This window comes from Chroicocephalus ridibundus, chromosome 2, assembly GCF_963924245.1.
Source record: "Chroicocephalus ridibundus chromosome 2, bChrRid1.1, whole genome shotgun sequence".
NCBI classification, from domain to species: domain Eukaryota; kingdom Metazoa; phylum Chordata; class Aves; order Charadriiformes; family Laridae; genus Chroicocephalus; species Chroicocephalus ridibundus.
The window spans coordinates 139,745,206-139,765,685 of NC_086285.1; the positions used below are offsets into that span (position 1 = coordinate 139,745,206).

At 40.0% G+C, this 20,480-nt stretch overlaps 1 protein-coding gene across 2 annotated transcripts; it reads left to right on the top strand.

Annotated features, from left to right (window-relative positions):
• Positions 1-2,186: 2,186 nt before the first annotated feature.
• On the top strand, positions 2,187-13,279 carry LOC134510797 (carbonic anhydrase 3-like). 2 transcript variants are annotated; one of them, XM_063324029.1, is made up of 7 exons: positions 2,187-2,240; positions 2,318-2,515; positions 5,704-5,822; positions 7,957-8,049; positions 9,187-9,252; positions 11,803-11,958; positions 13,160-13,279. In XM_063324029.1, the coding sequence occupies exons 1-7, from the start codon at positions 2,204-2,206 to the stop codon at positions 13,277-13,279; spliced, it is 789 nt and encodes a 262-aa protein (XP_063180099.1). In that variant the 5' UTR covers positions 2,187-2,203. The 2 variants fall into 2 exon arrangements, with proteins under 2 accessions (XP_063180099.1, XP_063180098.1); XM_063324028.1 differs by lacking the exon at positions 2,187-2,240 and having other exon boundaries at positions 2,251-2,515.
• The last annotated feature ends 7,201 nt before the right edge of the window (positions 13,280-20,480 follow it).

The following is a 20,480-nucleotide window of genomic DNA, read 5'->3' on the forward strand; positions in this document are numbered from 1 at the left end:
TAAGTCAGTGCCTTGAAGCCACAACATGCAGAAGGTGACAAAGAGTCACTCCTCTGGGTGCAACAGGACCAGCTCACTGGAAAGCTAAAATATGAAGACTTTTGCTCTAGGCATGGAGATCCTTAACAGAGAAGATTGTGTAAATTCTCACGTAGGGCCATGAATTGAAACACTAGGGAAAGAACTGACTTGCACCTTTTTCTGTGTTATGCAAATTGCGTCCCTTACCCCCATCAATGGCTCCAATAAGCATTCCTTGTGTATATAAAGTAGATTAAAAGTGTCTCCGAGCCTTCAATAAACAAGCCCACTAACGCTGTCTGTTTATACAGACAGAAAATGAGCTGCTCCAATTAGAATTTCATGAGCTCACAAATGTTTCTCTCTAGGAAGATGAGGTAGAAACCATTTCAAAGGATTAATGTCTAAGCTTTCTGAATTAAAATTGCAACAGGTGTCAATTTTACATGCCTGTCCTTGCAACAAACGTGACATTAACCTTTTGATTGATGACAGAGTAAAAGATTGCATTTTCTTTTCTTTCAGATTTCTCTTTTGAAAGTGAAAAGATGTCATTTTCCATACCATTGCACCTGAATCACCTCCTAGTCTTTTTTTTAATTGAATTCTGCCTAAGGAAGATATGAGGAACTACATTTTCTGAAGGACACTTTGATATTGAGCACATCTTTGTATCTTTAAATATAGTAAGAGGAATGCTTCTTATGATATCATGCAAGTTTCTAAGGTTTTGTGAGTTTTAATCTGACATATCTTCTCTATATAAAGATACTTCATACTTCTCTATAAATCTTCTTGCACGCAGATTTCTCAGTGAGAGATCTTGTCCTACCTTTCTCTCAAAGGAGGAATGTCTATTTATGATTAACCTCAGAGCAAGAAGATTTTACTGAACAAGTTTAAAGAAATCATTGTAGTTACCCTAAACAAAGTCCATATTTTATTACTTATTAGCCTAGCGATATAGGTAAGCTAGAAGGGGAACCTTTATCTTTCAGCTGGTTTTGGGACATGAAATACGACCAAATTAACCTTAGGCTCTGTATATTGCAGCTTCTCAACCTTTTCCCTGTACCTCACCAATACAAAAGGTTTACAACCTCTTGAAGCTGCAGATTTATTTCGATGCTACTTTCCAGTGCTGATGGGTACAAGGAGCATTTGAGCAGGTTCACTGCAACTATGTTGGAAATCTCTGTGGTTCACCATGCTTCCTGGCTAACTCCCAAATATTTAGCTTGGGGTATTATTTAGCTCGAGGTATGTAGTTTGAGGTAGTATTTAGCTCGAGGTAGATACAGTTGCAGCAGTGATAACACAGACTGACAAGGCCAAGGGAGACTGCAGTGAAGCTGGCATTTGAAAGAAAAGCTTTGAGTATTCAACATAGATGTGGAGTCAAAGCCAACTAACACAACCATACCAATCACTAACTCTCCATCAACTCAAAAACAGCTGTTTTCCTGACCGAAATATCAACTGCTAAGTTTCCTAACACGAGAAACGCATTTGGTGTAAAGCTCCCTGCACAAAGCAGAATCGACTGGACAACGTCAAACCCGAATTTGACCAAATAGCCAGGAACTGGGGGCAGGTGGAGGCTAGTTTTGCCTAATGGCATGGTTTTGCAGGTTATGAGATTTCCTTTCAGGTAGACAAAATGTCTTTTGGAGCAGTTAAACGGGAGCATTTGCGAGAGCAGCAAAGCTGGAGCTCTGGAGCCTTCCTGCCCTTGGAGCTCGCCCAAAAAACATCCCAGGCGGACTTCACGCCTGCGGCACAGCCCTCAGAGGGGAACACACGGCTGGAGTGTTGAGTTCCCTTCTGGCCGGCTCCCTCACACAGCGGCTCCTCCACCCGAGCCCTGGCTCTGTGTCCCTCCCTGGGGGGGACTGCGGGTCGCTCCCACCATTTCTGCCGCTGGTTCGGCCCCAGCTGCTGCGCAGCCCCCTCCTTCCCACTCCTGGGGAAGGGGGATGAAGGGAGGGGAGCCGATGGGTCCCGCTGTCATCCCTCTGCCTCGTCCGGCGGAGAGGGGGGAGCCGCCCCCTCGGCTGCCCACCCCCCTGCCCACCCCTCCGCGGAGCCGTCTATAAAAGGCACCCTGGGGCGGGAGGGAAAGAGAGAAAGAGGGAGGGAAGAGGAGGAGGAGGAGGAGCGCAGCACTCAGGGCAGCGGCGACATGGCTCACTCCGTGTGGGGCTACGACAGCGACAATGGTGAGTGGGGATGTTGGGTGGCTGCCGGGACCCTTGGGGGCGAGCCAGGGCGTCTTCTCCTTGTCTTTCCCCTGCAGGACCCGAGCGCTGGCATGAAAACTACCCCATGGCCAAGGGAGACAATCAGTCACCCATTGAGATCAACAGCAAGGACGTGCGGTACGACAGTTGTCTCAGCCCTTGGCACGCCAGCTATGATCCCGGGGCGGCGAAAACCATCCTGAACAATGGGCGCACCTGCCGAGTCGTCTTCGATGACACTTTTGATCGATCAGGTTAGTTTTTGGTTTGGCTTTCAGGGGTTGTTAGGAAGGGAGGTTTGCAAAGCGCTGGGAATTGAAACGCATCCTTTGGTACCCGGCCTACACAGGCTAGCAGAGAAAAGCCATTTGGGTATGTAAAAAAGGTGGTTCTGGAGTTTATTCTGGTGGACCCATCCATTTTTAGGTCCACCACAGGTGGGACTAGACTGATGGGGCATTCCTGAAATACAGGCTCAGCTGGAAGGTGGACTTCTCCACAAGTCACCTCCTTCAGTGCAGACGCAGCATCCTCACGTTTTGTCTAAGGGGAGAGAGCATCACCCAGAGGGGTATAGTGCCCTCTCTGAGGCGTTTTGTGAACACAAAACTCATATGTTTCCACCCACTGATCTTAATTTCTTCTGTTTGGATGGGAATTCTCCAGATCCTCCACAGCCTGAAAAAGCTATGAAAATAACATTTATGAAAACAGCATTTCATAGCTTCTGGAAAGCTATTAAATGGTTTTGTTATTTAATTGAGAGAGAGCAGTCTCACTTCTCAAAGTCAAATTTTTCAAAACATGACTCCAGAGCTGTATCAGTGTCTTGCTCCAAATGCAGACAGGCAACAGTCAAAATGAATACTAAATCCGCAATACCATATAATGTGAAGACATCTCAAGAGCATGCAATACTGATCAGTCCTTTATGAAGACACAAAGCAGTCTAATTAATGGAAAACAGTTATTTCCCACTGTGTTTTTCTGCATCTGGTTTGATGGCATTTGTATTGGGATTTTGTTCTTAGTAAGCTATATAATTAATGAAATACATCTGCAGTACATTGAAAGATCACTATCTGTCTTGTTTATCCTGATGGGCTCATTGGTTCCTTGAACTCCTTTATTTACCATTACAGCTACCTGTTGTTGTTCCACATCTCGCAGCTGGAATCTAAACTATTTGGGACAGGACCATCTCTTTGTTCTGTATTTGTGTGGTGCTTTAGCATTTATGACTCCAGTTTCTACACAGTGGCAACAGACAAATCAGAAATTGCCCTTTTGTTACAACACAGAATGCTCTTCCACAAGCGCTGCATAAAATCAATGCCTTGAGTGAAAGCATGGGAAGTAAATTGATTATGAAACTTTTCACAAGGCACTTCTGCTCTGTCTTTTTTGCAGCTTCCTAAAGGCTGAAATGTTTAGACAGAGGCTGCTTAAGAACATGTTGGGGGTTGGAACAAGATGATCTTTAAGGTCCCTCCCAACCCAAACCATTCTATGATTCTATGTCTGCCCAGGGAGCTGTGTTGGAGAAAGACCCTGATTTGGCCAAGCAGAGCGCAGCCCTTGGTGCAGCCCTTCCCCTAAATCATCTTCCCTCCCTTCCCTCCCTGCCTCTCCCCTCTCCATCATCTCTGCTGTTCCCCTGGACACGCAGTGTGCACATTCACTCCCTGCTGCTGTTACTAACTTTCTGCAGGTTACCGGGCACTAGTTTAGGGCTCAAGCCTTTCACAGGGATGTGTCTGATTGGAATAAAATACAATTGACAGCTCTGGAAAACCACACGAGAAAGCCTTTCATAAACATTTTATTACCTTTGTTTGTTGGCTTCCACAGTGGCAGCAGCTGAGGATAAGTAGTAGTCAGATCCAATTTTAATTGGAAAAAAAAAAATCTAGCTTGAAGTCAGCCTTTTTTTGATCTAATCACATGGAAGATTTTGAATGTTAAAAAGATTTTTTTTTTTTTTTTACTGTTATGAAGCGGTGTTTCTACATGCTGCACAGTATTTGAGCTCTGGAAAGGGCCACCTGTAAGAAATGACTGCTAAATGAATTTCCAACTCTGATACTGATCTAGCTTGTAAATGTAGGTAGATCACATAAATTCAGCTCCTGAAAGTTCCTGCCTCCCACTGATTCCAGTGTGAAATGGCAAGCAAATACTTGTGAGGATTTGGGCTTTGGAGTCTTATTTTTCTGACATTCAAAAGTGAAATAATGACAATAATAAGGATAATAAATAGTGACGTATTTTCCATTGAAGTCTTCTACAGAAGACTTACTCAATACTGTATTAAGTTAGTTATGATAATTTATTTATGTATGAACAAACTCAAAAAATAAGAGGAACTTCATGCCTAAAACTCAACACAGTGCTTTGTTTCTGCCCCCCACCCCCCCCCCAATGGCTATGACACCTACCAACCAAAAAGAAACCTCTTGCTCTGCGTAGGTATTCCAAAACACATGATATCAAGAATTAATTTGAGACCATTGGGCACAAGAGGATTTAAATATTATTTCAATGTTAACTTTGAACTTCAAAGCTATTGGTAGAAGTTCAAACTCGAATGCTATTTAAACAAGGTCTTCTGGCACTGCAGTTGTGAACTGCATTATCAGCTTTCTGTGTAAGGAAACACGTCTCATTCCTGCCTTAGGTAATGAATGAAAAATGTATTTGAGAGCTTATCTTCTAAGCAGTCCCTGCTCAAAAGAATCCCCAAACTGAAAGAGCAGGCGTGATGTTTGGAAAGTCCAAGTTGATGTAAACTGTCAGACTGATGCGTGGTCAGCATTATTTGGCTGAGAACATCAGAAATAGTAGCTTCTTAATTTGTTTCATTGGTGGCAATGTTAGTGTGGAATATAGCTTTTGCTTACTCAAGAACACTTTTCTAACCCATTTGACCTAAAGTCTTTTCTCTTCCTTCACTTTCAAGAAATAGATCCTTTTTTTTAGAAGCAGCAAATTATGCTGTAACCATTGTTTAGTTATCTGAACTGTAAAAGGTATGCCAGTCACGGACTAGAGGTGCACTTCAAAACACCTTTGGGTTAATTTCACAGTCCTATCCCCAACCATTTCACAAGAGACGGTTTTCATGACAAGAGTCAGCTGTGAATACCTTCCTTCTCTCTCCACGTCAGGAACGATAGCGTGTTCACTTGCCAAGTTGGACTTCTGGGGTTTGATTCTGTGCTTGACTCACAGCAGCTTCCACAGTTCTCACATCAAACAGGACTCTTGCTGAGTGATAACAGAATTCAGCCCCAATCTTGCAAACCGGTGAGCGTTGTGACCCCCACCGCAATCAGCTGGATTTAGAAGAGGGGTTCCACACCTTCAAAGGACGGGTCCCCGTTCGATAAACGGGTATGTCAGCGTTTTTCAGGCTAGTGTTGATGCAGATTATCAATTGCAGTGCTGAGAGGAGGGCCGCTCTTGGGAGCCTACAGGCTGCGTCAGCTTCACTTGCACTGGGGCTCCTCTGATGACCACGGCTCTGAGCATGTTATAGATGGGGTGAAATATGCAGCAGAGGTAGGACTTATTTTTCATAGCAGTATTCGGTACTAACTGGAATTGGACTGATTGTGCATCTGAACAGATTAACCATTCTCCTTTTTGGCACTTCAGGGCATGCTCTAGTGGCAGAGATTGTAGGTTGTTTGTTTGTGGTGGCTTGTGTTTTTGGTTTTGGGGGTTTTTTTTTGGTGTGTGTATGGTTGGACTCGATGATCTCAAAGGTCCTTTCCAACCATGAAGATTCTATGATTCTAAGATTCTATGATTCTAAGTATTTAGCTACGGATTTTTCTCTAAAATCTGTCTAAAACTTGTGAATACTCGTCAGCGTGCAGTGGGATAAGTTACATCTGCCAACAAATGTATTTTTGCAAGTATATACTAACATGGAATTTGCTTCTTCAAGCAAGAGTTTCTGCTGGTATTTTAGAATGTTTTAAAAATATTTGAGACCAAGCAATCTGTTACTGACAAATAGGAAGATCTGTTTTCTGATGATGTTTTTTGGCTTTGAGCCATTTTTGGTTTAACTTGAATTACTAAGTTATTTTCAGAAAGCATTACTAATGAATAGAAAAACTCACTAAAAGCACATTTGGTAAACTGATATTCCAAATTAGATCCACCTTAAAACTGAGTCAGAGTAGTAAAGAGTATCTTCCGTTTCTGAACATCTGTGTTTTAAAATCTCTGTGTTTATTTTTCAGAACTGTGGAAAACAGATGTTTGGGGTTGTTTTATAAATGTATATTACTGGACTCTTGTCCAAATTTGCTAAAATTAATGGCTGCTCTAGGCCCTGAAGACTTTTTCAAGTAATACATATAAGTGAATTCAATATTGATGCTAGTGAATTGCTAGCAAATGTTACCTCCTTCCTCCATCTTATTTGAGAATAGACTCAAAATATATGCCTATGCCCACAAAAAGTCTGCAGCAGTGTTTTCTTGCCTTACACCTATCGCCTCAAGGTGCAGAGCTTACAGGGGCTTGGCCCACCTGTCATAGGAGAAAATTCAGGCAGATATTTTGCAGGGTCAGTATTCACAAACATTGCAGAGATGACTGTGCATGATGGTTTGGGGTTTTTTTTCCCCATTCCTTAGACAACCTATGTTGGTGTTCTACTCTCTTTGTCTGATTAAACAGACAAATTCTGCTTCCTCAAGCTATTTCTTGGTTAGGTCAAGCACTGACTTTTTACTTTGCTTTTGTTTGCAGTATCAGATATTTACTGGCAGGAGGAGAAAGCCTGGAATGTATGAAATTGTGCTAGAATGCAACCGAAGATATATGGCTGCTCCACCTTTATGCTTAGCAATGATATCCTTATCCTCATGAGAAAAGAAACAGAGAGCAATACATTAACTTATATTCAGGACAAATTATTTTGTTCTTATTTTAAAGAATTGTTACTGTGCTTAAAAACAAAACAAAACAAAACAGTTAAAAATTTGCATTCAAAATATGCACCAGACTTCTATTTTTTTGTATGGCACTATGTTCCAGAGACTACTTATTTTGAGATTCCACGCTGTTGGTTGCAGAACTTCTAGCTATGTGCAGGAGCCAGAGATTTTCTGGAAGAAGATGTAAAAACTTGGAATATATCCTGAAAATACGGCATTGTTGAAAGTAGAAATGGGAAAGAAATGTCAGGTTACTATCTCCACTCCTTTCCAGTACAATAGGATGAGAGTAGTAAAAGATACAAAGCAATAACATATGTACTACATACAACTCTGCATAAATCCTTGAGCTGTTATCTGCATAACCTGAAGATCTAAAAGTCTGCTTGAGACGAAGTGCATGTCAGTAGGTGTTTTGTGCCCTGCATGTGTGCATGTCACGTGCTTGGGTTAAACTGTTTATAGTTGAATTACTCAATTAATTTTTAAATGTATTGTGTGGTGAGCTCCATTTTCTTTCTTTTATGCTTCAATTAAATGCTAAGTGATGCTTTATAGAAAGCGTGAGCATATGGAAGCAGGGGAACAGCAATAGGAAATATTTACTAATAGTTTTCTTTTTCATGTCGTTCCTTTACCTACTGTGTACTGAAAACTTTTATTAATTTAAGGTAAAAGCTTGTAAGATTGTGCTGTTGGAAATTTCTTGCATTTATAACTGAGGTGTCATTGTTTTTTAGTTACATATGGTGCACTGGAATCCAAAACATGGAAATTTTGCTGGAGCTTTGAAACAATCTGATGGTGTGGCCGTTGTGGGCATTTTTCTGAAAGTAAGTAAGTGGCAAATATTAATTCTTTATAATTTTCTGTATTTTTCATCATTCTCTAGTGCCAGGGAAAAATTCCCATTGTTTTTCCCTGCACTGTATCGTTTTACAGGAAAACATTCAAAGTGATGTGCAGACTGAAGTCACGTATGTTCTTGGCCCCTCCAGATTCCATGCACTAACCCATTCAGAGCCAGCTGACACCATTCGTGACACCAGTGGCACATAGCACGTGTGGTATTGAACAAGTCTCCCCTGTGACTGTGTCCTTCAATTATTCTTACTTTGTCATTTCTTTTGGTCTATTTGAGGCTAAAGCTTTATCCTGTAAAACACAACTTATAGAGTATAACATTATATTCCTATTAACCATGCTAAGGTCAGCTAAAAGATCTAGAAAAGTCAGATGTATCACTGTATCTTCTCTGGCCTTCTTTCCCTCTTTCCTTCTTGCTCTTTGGCATAGGAGCCATTGTTTTGCTCTGGGTTTGTCATATTCCATGGTGGGGGGTTTGGGTATCACTGAAATAGAGATTGAATATCTATTTTGGAGCAAGACATGGCAATAACAGCATCTCTTATGCATACCATCTTCACTCTTCTGGGATGCAGAGCCACGTCAAAGGTTTTGGAGGTGCTGAACATCATGAACGCAAGCAATCAAGTGACCCCGTAGCTTGAGGAGGTCATGACATAAAGCTCGTCATATGTCTTATATCAAGTCCGATCGGACAGCATATGTGCTGAAGAATATTTGAATTGTCTGCAGGAACTCCAGCTCTTCAGACTATCAGCACTTTGCTGACTGCTCATACGTCCCACAGTGGTTGTGGGTTGCTTTCAAGCCAGGAGCCAAGGACTAGGCCCTGGAGGGTGTAGATGACACTGTCTGAGCGCGCAGTTTGTTCCTCAGACAGTGGGAGATGCCTTGTAGAGGCCTTCAACACATTTTTGAATTGCAAAGCCAGTTACTTGAGTCTGCTATTCTGGATGTTCTTTTAACACACATAATTTTGTGTCAGTCTGTACCGGATGCTCTGAGAGTACTGCTGCCTAACTTGACAGATGGGATGTACTGAATGTCTTTCTAATGCTGTGGAACATGATGTAAAAATACAGTACTTGTGCTTTGCATTACAGGTTGGAAAAACTCCCAAACCAGAGATGAAGAGAATTCTTGAGGAAATTGATAACATTAAGACCAAGGTATTAAAACAATTTTTGTGGTATAATGTAGTTGAAGAGGAGCAGAAGCAGGGATCAGAAATTCAGATTTGCTTTTTGGTATCATTCTAATATCTATCAGTAGCACCAGAGGTGATACGTTGGACTGTGGAGCAGGACTCTTTCTTTTACTTAAGTAAACATATAAGTCCTCACTTTTGTAAGTATTCTTGTAGAGAATTTAGTATCAATCCTTGCACGCACAATTGATAGCCTTATTGATACTGCTCTGTCAGAATCTGCTAGCGTGCAAACATCAAGAAGAAATGAAAAGCTTTTTGAATTTGAGGACAGCAGTGGCCAAAACAAAGGCATATAATTGAGTCAGAAATTTAGTTAGCCTGAAATGAGAAGAAACTAATAGGAACGATGGAGCAAGCTCCCAGTCAGTGTAAGGGAGATTAAAGACTTCATTAGTTTTAAGATAGAACTGAATTCATTTGTGAAAGGGATTACACAGTACAGTTTCTGCATGAGTCCTGGGTTCTGCATTCCTATGACACTAGCACAAATAGCATTGCAAATCTATTCTAAACTGTTTTCCAGTTTAATGAATGGTCTAAGGACCAAAGTCCATACTTACTGCATAGGTACAACTGCAGAAGGGAGTTCTTCACAGAGAATTGTGATACTGCATATATTGTTATTTAACATTATTATTTGACATAAACCTAAGCTCTAGGTATACTTTAGCAATTCTTCTTCACGATAAGCTTCATGATTCTAATGATGCTAAAAGTCCCTTTTTTATTTGACATTGAACATACCACCAGATCACCAGGACTGAAGTTTACAAATTTTGTAAGCATTTTATTTTAAATTTGGCAGAATGTCTTTAATTTAATTTATGTATGTATGTGCTGCCATTGATGTGTGGGTCTGAGCCTGAAGCCTGCCCTCTCCTCACTCAGTCTCGTACTAATTTTATTTTTTCAACCTCTCCTTAGTCTTCCGATACAATTCAGTTCCTGCTGCCGAGGGAACTGAAGGTCATTTTTTTGCCCTACATATTGCTTCCCCTGCTGTGTCAATGATATCTGTCTTGATACAGATTCAGCTTTCTCTCACAATGCCTGTACCATTTTTTGGCCATTTACATGCAGAAGAGTTCTGCCACAGTTCATAAAAGGTTGATCGATCACCCTATAAAACACTGTGTCATACAACGATGACACGATGGCAGTGATATTTGCTCCATTACATTCTATCTGAGACTGCCTAACTGGAGATTTTATGACTTCTAACAGCAAAAAAAAAAAAAAAAAAAAAAAAAGTAGTCTGATTTCCTACATACAGATATTCTCTGCAGTGGTTCTGGAAAAAGCAACAGTTGAAGAAAAGCAGAGAAAGATAGGCACGTATGCAAACAACCACATCTTGTATTTTATCTCGTATACTTATTTTCTTTCCTGTCATCACAGGCGTTTTACCAAGATTACTTATTTTTCAGGAAAGATTAATGGATGGTATCACCGTTGTATTTATAGCCCATGCAGTTTCAATTACTATGATGCATTACAGGCAGAGGAGTTTCTTGGACGCTGTACTGTATTTACTGAAAAAGAACAATTTTGTGAAGTTATTTGAAAACTCATATTGAACTTACGGAATGATTTTGTTAGGAAGACATATTTGGAGTCTTGATGTTATTCTTTCTACCCACATTTTGTGCAAGGATGTGTGGAAAAGATTTCAGCTCCTCCCGTCGCACTTGGTAGGGTAATACTCTGTTCCCATCCAGAGAAGATTCTCCATGATAGGAGAAGGAATTAGGAATAACAGGTTTTGCTTTCCAGAACTACATCCTAAATACCAGTAGGGAACTGAACCTTCTTGTTTAATTCTTGTCACCCCGAGGGGACAAGGACATCCCACCACAGTCCTGTGGAGATATTCTCTTGAGAATCCTATTTGGTGGAAAAGAAAAACTTCTCAGGAAATGTTGTCTGGTGTCTGCTGTTCTCCCTTGTCTGGTGATAATCACCTTTAGTTTTAAGACTTTCAAGATCCAGTACTTTTCCAGGAAATATTTTAATTTTTTACATTAAGTGTAATAGTGCCAACAAAAAGATTGAGACAGTGTGACAATGTAATTAGAGCACAGTTTGGGGAGGAGAGAGATGCAGATTCAAATTCCTCCAGATAGAGAAGACTGTAACGAATCTGGGATAAATTCCTGGCCACTGTTTGATTGCGTAAAAAGGGTACCAGCACCTGCAGTGCCACAGTCTTTAACTTTTATCCCAAGTGACACAAAATAAACCAAAATTTTGATAATTCCCAAATAGAAAAATGTAACTGTGAATTTGCTTTGGTCCCACACAATTCAGTTTGTAATTTCTTTTAATTTATTAATGGAATCAAAGTGTCAGTTATTATTAATTGCAGGGCAAATGCTTGACAGGAAGAAGATTGATCTCTTGCATATATCTTGATATTTAATTACTACCTTTATAATAACATAGATGCTGATGTCTTTTAAGATGCATATCCCTAGGGTTACTGCAGATAATTATTTTTTGTTTCTCTAAGGGAAAAGAGGCTCCTTTTCAGCACTTTGATCCTTCAATTCTTTTCCCCAAATCTCGGGACTACTGGACTTACCACGGTTCGTTCACCACACCCCCCTGTGAGGAGTGCATCACTTGGATTCTCTTGAGGGAGCCGATTGAAGTCAGCTCAGACCAGGTAAACTCCAGCTAGTTCTGCTACTCCTTTACCAGTTCCCAACAGCGTCTCGATATGTCGGTGTGATGATTTGCAAGCCCTATGTTACCTTGCATTTTTTGATGAGGAAAGATTTAGCTGAAATTGCCTGCAGAATGGGCTGTTGAAATGGACTGTAAAACTGACCTTGAGAATCAGGGTCTCTTCCTAGACACCTCCTGGAATGGCTTTAGCAGGAGTGTTCTTGGGATCCTGAAAACCTGCATAGGCAGAAGCGCCCCCGAGCCACAAAATCCAGCCATTGCAGCACCTTCAGTTCATTCTCTGTGCTTCAACATTGAGACCAGCATTTAGCTGGTTTCCCAGTTTAAGAAATTGCTAGTCTGGATCTTGACTTCCTAAAAGCTGTTGGTGAGAAGGATCAAACTAGCTAGAACCTGCAAACCTAAATGTTAATAAAAATTAATGTACTAATTGTATTCATACAGCTCAAATGTGCATCTACACAGGGAAAAGAATAGAGAGCCGGTCTGGATAAGGTGACTTTCTTTTTAGTTCTTGCATTAAAACTTTTAGTTATTTATAATATTTTCTGCTTCAGCAGTACTAGTTAGGGTATAGCCTTTTTACTGATTGGGCTGTTTTCAGAACAGATTTATTTTGCATTCTGATGAAAGGGTAACAATTAACAAAGCAACACTGAATTCACTTTGGAGAATTTAATTTGGAGAACAACGGCTAAGTGCTGAATTCATGACTGAACCTAATAGTCCAGTTGGCATAACATTTCTCTGCCGCAGAGAACAGAATATGAACTTCTGCAGGCCAGATTTTTCTATCAGAATACTTTGCAATAACTTAGATGTTCATCCTCCTTCATGGATAGCCATATTTTCACAAGTGATTTGACTGCAATCCAGCTCCAGACAGGTCACAGGAGGCCCCTACTCTTTTTCCACATTGCGAGCGTGGCTCAGGGAAAACTCCAAAAGAAGCCCAAGCAAGGGTCAGATGATGCACTGTTCTGTGGATGAAGAGTGTGAAGATCCACAGAAAGAGTGCTAGCTGTTGGGCTACAGTGATCTCTACCAATAATCTCTACCAGTATGCTTGTCATTATATAAGAAAATTCCTTTTCCATCTCAGAGTTTGTTCTAGGCATCAAGGTCCACACTGCTTCCAGGTGAATTCACATGGACACTGTAATTTTTCTTCCTTGCAGATGGCGAGGCTCCGTAGCCTTTCCAAAAATGGTGAGAACGAACCTGTGAACCCACTGGTTGATAACTGGCGCCCACCTCAGCCTGTGAAGGGCAGGATAGTGAGAGCCTCATTCAAGTGAAGTCTCAAGTCTCACTCTGCTGAACCTGAGTGAGGAAATCCCTGCATCCCAAAGCATAGTTAGTCTTTGCTGTCTACTGCTTTTCCTCCGGATCCAGATCTGTGTTTCTCAGCTTGAAATTCTGAGTGGTAAAACTGAATCTGATTTTGAAAGCAGAAAAAATACTGTATGCAAATACTAACCTTAATGAGGAAATGTGAGATATACATGATTCTTGACCACCAAATGCCACAGTGTTTGTGTTAGTGTCACTTCTCTGCCGTGTGGTCTTGGAAGAAAAATGGGCTCAGTTTCAATATTTAAAATTAATTTGAAAGGAAATGTAGTAAAGGCAGAAAAATGAACCAGTAGTTCAGGATAGCAGAAATAACAGTGGGTCAAGATTACATGAACAGGATGTATAATGCCGGCTCCTACAGCATCTCTAGTGGTGATCTTCCTCAGATATCCCACCTCCAGTGTGAAGATCCAAAGAAAAAGTTCCTCTTTAACACACTGGATTTTTCCCTCCCTCTCTTGTTCATAGTTTGTTATCCAAGATTAGATTAGTATTCTGTCAATACAATCAGGCACACTCAGGTTCTGTGTGCGAAGAAGAAAAGATACCTTGCTGTCATTTCAGTGCTTGCTCTCTTTGCCATATCCTGCCGCTGCCCATTGATCTTTTCCTTTCACGACTGCTCTTATTTCACCCATCCATCGGTGGAGTGCTACTGGTATCATGTTGCCTTGCATTTAGTATGGCAACTTTAGTATTGCAGTGGGGGAAGTGCCTTTCTTCTGCTGCTCTGACTATGTTGCCTCCCAGGATGACGGATTTTTAGTTTTGATGCTCTGCCTGGCTTTTTTATTTTTGACGTCTTAGTCTGAATATTAATAATTTCACCTATGAGGGATTTTGTTGCATACGGAGAGGGTCTTTGTGGATGATTCATATGTGTCATTTGTCTTCCCCACTACTGAAAAATCCAGATTAAGTCACCTAAGTGTTTGTTTATTGTGACTTTGTGTAGTCAAGACTCTAAGTGGAGTCTGTTTAGCTCTGTTACTTTCTGGGGAGACACGTCAGCTCGCATATATGATCTGAGCAAGGAACCACTGGCAGACAGAAACTTCTGAATCATCTTCCCCTGTCCTTCATCATGTAAACTTTATCATTTCAGCATGCTTCCTAAACAGCATAACACAAGTACCATCTAGGTTGAACCCACATGCAGACTATGTGAGTAAAGATCTGCTGTGTTATATCCTCCATCAGGGTGATTATTGAGCATTGTACATACAGGAGATTGGGTGGTCAAAGGTGGTGCATAAAGCCTGCTGCAAATGAAGCTTCTGGATTCTCTGTATTCCTCTAACTCATCAGTAGGTGGCAGAGGGCGTTCTTCTGGAGATGTTGCCACAAACATGTTGACAGCAACTTTTATAAGGGATATGTCAACGTCTGAAAAAAAGCAGGGTTACACATGGCTAGAACTGGCATTTCCCAGTTCTCCTTCAATATTTCACTTTTCACGGTTACTAGAAAAGCAGTGCTTCAACAGGGAAGTAATGAATGGGCAACATTGGACAAATTCTGCTGTTATTACCAGCACAATTCAGTCAGAATTCAGGAATGAAACTGAGTGCAGAATTTGGTATGCTTTGTATTCATTGGAGAATTGCTGAATTCCCATTCAGAATTAATATTTTAGTTTATTAGACGTGTATTTTGCTTAGTATAAAGCAGTTTCATTTTAAAAAATGATTTCATGTCAGCAGAAACTAAAGTATTGATTGAATCCTGTTTACAAATGCTTTGGCATTGGCTTAATCTTATCAGAAGATCAGCTTTTGATATTACGAGTGCAGCACTTGCAACGGTATTGATTTTAAGAGTCTCTGTACATCTTCTCAACACATAAAAATGTTTCTACAGAAAGCTCATAAGCAACCTTTTTTTCTACTGTACTATGTCTTACATGTGAAATTTCTTCTCATATCCATATGCAGTTGATCTTGGTGTTGAGAAAATTTCAACACAAATAACTGAGACAAGAGTTTGAGTCTTTCTACTTTATAAGCCATTGACTGTGATGTTTTAATCTCTTGTTATTGGGGCAATAAAACAAGATTAGTTGCCTGCACTTGAAATAACAGCTTTTGTGTCTTCAGAGAACCAATAAATTGACTTACATAAAAAATTGATTTCTGGTTTTATTACTCATGCTAAGTGATGACTGAAAGTAGTAAGAACTTACTAGAAAACCTTGCTACTCTTTCCTTTAAAACATATGGTTGTAATACAAGGGTGGACAGACACTCTAGTAATCACCTTTCTAACTGTTTTACTTTAGTTTAATATCTCAGCCTGGTGTATCCAATCAAACAGATCCTCAAAAATATGAGACATTGGAACAGTAGCACCTGTCCTCTGTTTTCAGGTACAAAAAAGGTGTCTGTTTCTTGCCTGGACACAAACATTCTCTTACACCTTCCCAAAATTCATACATTCATGTATGATCTTGAATATCACTAACTTGCATGTGAATTTTGGTTTCTTGCAAAAAACACATGGATCATTTAGCTGAAGTGTTACATCACTCTGAAATTTCCTGATTAATTTATACTTTTTAAGCACACAAATTAACATTCCTAAAGTGAAATGATATCTTAATTTCCCACGAAATCAGATACTGGGTGTACTTTGCTTTATTTGCATGGTTCCTCTACTGCTTTTGAAAGGCAGAATAGGCTGAATATTATCAACTACTGGCATAGTAGTTTTGGTTCCAACAGCAAACACATGCTTTGTATGTTGGCACAAAGGAAAATACAGTCCGAATTTTATATTATTCTCTCATGCTTTTGCTCTGATTCCATTCTGTCTTCAAACTATTACTACACAAAAGCGTCAACCTCATTGCAAATACGCTTTACACTTTTGTTTTTCTCTTGAAGAATAACGCATACATGGTTTTGTTCCATTGCCTTTCTCCTTTTGATGAATAGTGTAGCTTTGTATTGATTACCTTGGTAACAAACTAAGAATATGTTATGTGGACTCTAATCCTGATGCCTCATCTATCTTAAATAGAGAAAAAAGCCACTGGGAACTGATGAATTTTAAAAACAGTAAAAATTACCCTAATCAGTGTGGTGCACTAAATCCTTGACAACTTTAATGTATATAATGTATATATTAATTTCAACAGGGCAAGCAAATGACTGAAATTAATTACCACCTATTAGGTTTTGACAGACACTGAAATCCTCCCAGCTTCCCACACCTCACAAGAGCAGTAACTAGAAAATTAAAGCTTATTCCTACAGTTCCAAAGCTTTTTTATTAACTGAAACAAGTTCCCCACCAGCTGTGGCCATCTTTCAGTCAGGAGTAAATTCATAACTGAACTGTGAATTCCTGATACGAGCCTTGGCATACGACCAGCTATGGTTATGCATTTCTACTACAAAAGGAAAAGAATACATATTATTTTTACTGTATCTCAAAGAAAGACTCTCCTGGCTCTGCTTGCTGGTGTTTTTCTGCTGAGTTAAAAAATGTTCATATTGTCAGTGAGTTTAGCAAAACAAAACAACATCTATTTCTTCCTGAGGCATTTTGTCCCATGCCTCAGCAAAGCAAGCAGCTCTACAGAGTGTGTTCCATCTCACCTATCTGCCTTTCGTTTCGATGAAGTGAAGTGAGCTGAAACAGTTCGTGCACTTAAATGAGGAAAACACTTGCTATTCTTTAAAGCAAAAAACTCTGAAATCTCTGGAATTTACATTGCAAACCATGGAAAAGGAACACTGCACTTGCTGATGAATAAAGGCAAAAAATGCTGTTGGGAGTAAGTAACAGTAAGAAATGAAAAGACACATCATTAGCTGAGGAAAGTATATCTTTGATGCCAGAGATCATATAAGTAAAGTGAACTTAGTCAGAAGTCATGTCGATTTTTCCTTTTGAAAAAAATACATAGGTGGAAAATCAGCCATGAAAGGGAAGATGAGAAGAAAGAAATGCAGCTCTATGCAATAAGGATGAGGCAAATATACTCTAAGTCCACGGTCTGTTTGAATACCTCAGTTTTAATAAGGATGACTGTGAAGAATATGGGCACAAACAAAGAAGGAATATATGTATGAGAATGAAAATTATCATTAAGTGAGATGGTAAATTAAGCACAACAGTAGAGCGAACTCCATCCAGGTGAAGGACTTGCTTCAGAAAACTGAAAAGATTGGCATAGCAAATTGCAACCCTTCTCTTAAGAGCTCTATTTAACAAGATCTCCCTGGAGATTGCATCCTGCCTTTCCAGGAGAAAATCCAACAGGAAGGTTGGAAGTGATGATGCCATCAGGTATGCAGAAGTGGTCGTACTACTGAACCACACCGGACTTAGCACAAGCAGGAGTGTTTATGCAGAATGGTATCTGTACAGGAGTTCTTAAAGGAAGTCTCACTGATTGTGCCACTAATTCTCCAAGCTAGAGGTTTACATTAACTCATCCTTTTGCGATTCCGTCATGCTATCGGTAAGCAGAACACGTAGCAGGTGTAAGAAGAAAATATGCCTTTGGTGCATTTCAGTAGCACACTGACACTCTTTTACCTTTATTAATATCTTGCAGAAGATCTTTCAGAAAACTGTTGAAGAACTCGAAACTCCTTCCTGGAGTTAGACCAGCCTCCTCCCTGGGCTAGACCAGTGAGACCATGGGCCAGTTCTCTCAGACCCACTGTATGGTGGCAATAATAAAGCTTTACTGGATTAAGTTTTTTAATTATTCAAATTCCTTCCAGCATTTTTTTTTCTTTTTTTAGTGACATTCCCACTATTCATCCTACCTTTATCCCACAGACAACGCAAACATCCTTGCTGAAAACTGAAGTGAAGGATACTTCTTCTTGCTGGACTTGTAATGTTCATCTTCCATAGCCCACATGGTGGAGCCAGTTCCTCAACCGTCACGTTTCTGACACCACTTGCAGCTAACAGGAGACCTAACTAGACCTTCCTCTAGTCCAGCAGGGGAAACTAAATAAACAACGAAACGAATGCAGTTTATCCAATTTACCCTTGAGCTATAAGATCCTGCGTTTAAATAAATTTTGATAACAACGGACTGGTATCCATTTCTACGTAAAAAGCTTTCATGTTTTGCCTGCATGTTTACACTTGCAAAGCCTCTGTATATAAATGCTTTTGCTTCTGTAGGCTGAGAGAAGTTCAGCTAGGATCTCTACTCACATTCCTAAAGTCCCAAAGAACGCTATCACAAGATAAGAGGAGGTACAGATGAAAATCTCTCACTGATATGCACCAAATTGGTTGCTGATTTGAGTAATTATGAGACCAGGACTGCAGGACAAATTGCTCTGTCTACTAGTGATAGCCTGCCCGCCTGGCTGCTTCAGCCTACATATCCCTTTTCTCGCTGCACGTGACGTCTCAATCATCCTTCATGGTTATGATGATTTCTCCGCTGAATTAACCAACAAAGACATTTCCATTAAAATTCGCTTCTTTCAGAGAACAGTGATTTATTTTTTTTTCTTTCTTAACACTGCAGGCGGCTCCCCATTAGGCCCTAATTTAAGAGCTCCCACAGTGTTGTGCATTGTCTGTGTAATAAATCTCTGTTGGAGAAAGAGTATAATCAAGGAACAATTTTTCTTGTCAGACATCATTGAGCAATGGATGGCATCAGTGTCTGCAGCATACCTAAATTTATAGCTAAACAAATGCTACTGACCCTTGAATAAAGTTGATTTGTTGCCCAACAACAAAGACCTATAATTGAAACACTGATTTCATTGTCTGTGTTGGGAAAGGTAAGGGATGCAAGTTTAGAAACAATACTTTCCATGCCTAATGTCTTAGAGCACTTTGCTATAACTTCCACCACTGAAAAATTCTGAAAAAGGCGTGGAGTCAGTGTAATCCAAATGAAGTTGAGGATACGGAACATGTCTTCTGCCTTTAAAGTAGTAACTATGCTAGGGCTTAGGTTAAAAAGAATACAATACAGTATTAATTAACAGTGAAAATAATTACGTTCTTATACTGGTGTCCATCATCAGACTATTTCAATGCCACTGCAAGAAGTCCCATAAAATATTTTGAACATTGCAACCGTAGCTCCTATATGTGCTTCCCACAGCCTTAAAAACCAAAAATCATGATATTTGCTGTGGATACAGGCATCTCATCCTCCTCTTAGAGGTGATGGGGAGCAAAGGTATAACGCAGAGAATCTTGCCTGGCAGTTCTTTATAAAAGCATCTTCTTGTTGGACCCTGATTGTGACCTTATGATCCGAGTTACACTGAGTTTTGTTTTCTGTTGTTTTATATTCCAATCAATTTGAACTTTTAATGGTTAATATTTAACAGTATAAAACCATTTAAATCATGTTAAGTTAAATTTAATAAAAATGAGCATTGCCAGTCAATAGTCATTTTTGGAAACCTTAAAATCTGCTGAGCTCGACTGTCCTAGTTATTCTCTGCCATCCATGCTGGAAGCAAGGTGCTCGCTTGTCACAGGATCTGGCTGAAGGGTTAGCCATTTTTGAATAGCTTTCTGGTATTCTCTTGCTCTGTAATTCTCTAAATGCTGAACAAAAAGCGGCACTACATTAGAGTTCTCTTCAGTTTTCTTTTTTTTTTTTTTCCTGTTGTATTGAGATGTCTTTAATCAGGAAATGAAGTCCCATGATTCATATTTGCCCGGAACAGCCTCACAGTAACGTCTAGGTAACACTACACGTAGAACCACAAAACGCCAAGTTAAGCAGTGGATCCATTTCTTAATACTTGCATTTATACCTTCATATTATATGATTGTAAGGTCCAGTTCATAATGCACCTGTTCAAGTGAGTAGCATCTTCACTTGGCAATATTTACTGTGACTGAGCTGTTGAGTAAAAGACATCCTGTAAAACTTCTTGCCTGGATAGACATCCTGAATGTTAAGTGCACGTACTTCCATGTCAGCAAGGGAACTCAAGAATACCTTATGTGGCAGGAAAGGGAGTAGATGACTTCCATTTATGCATGCATAGAGAAGAATTCGCAACTGATAAATAAGCATCATAGCAATGCATGGTTATAACCAGTCAGAAGAAGACAAGCTGTTGAACGTCTCCTTGCCTCAGCTTCTGACTCACTGTCTGGTCTGTCTAATGAACAAAAAATGTCAAGTTT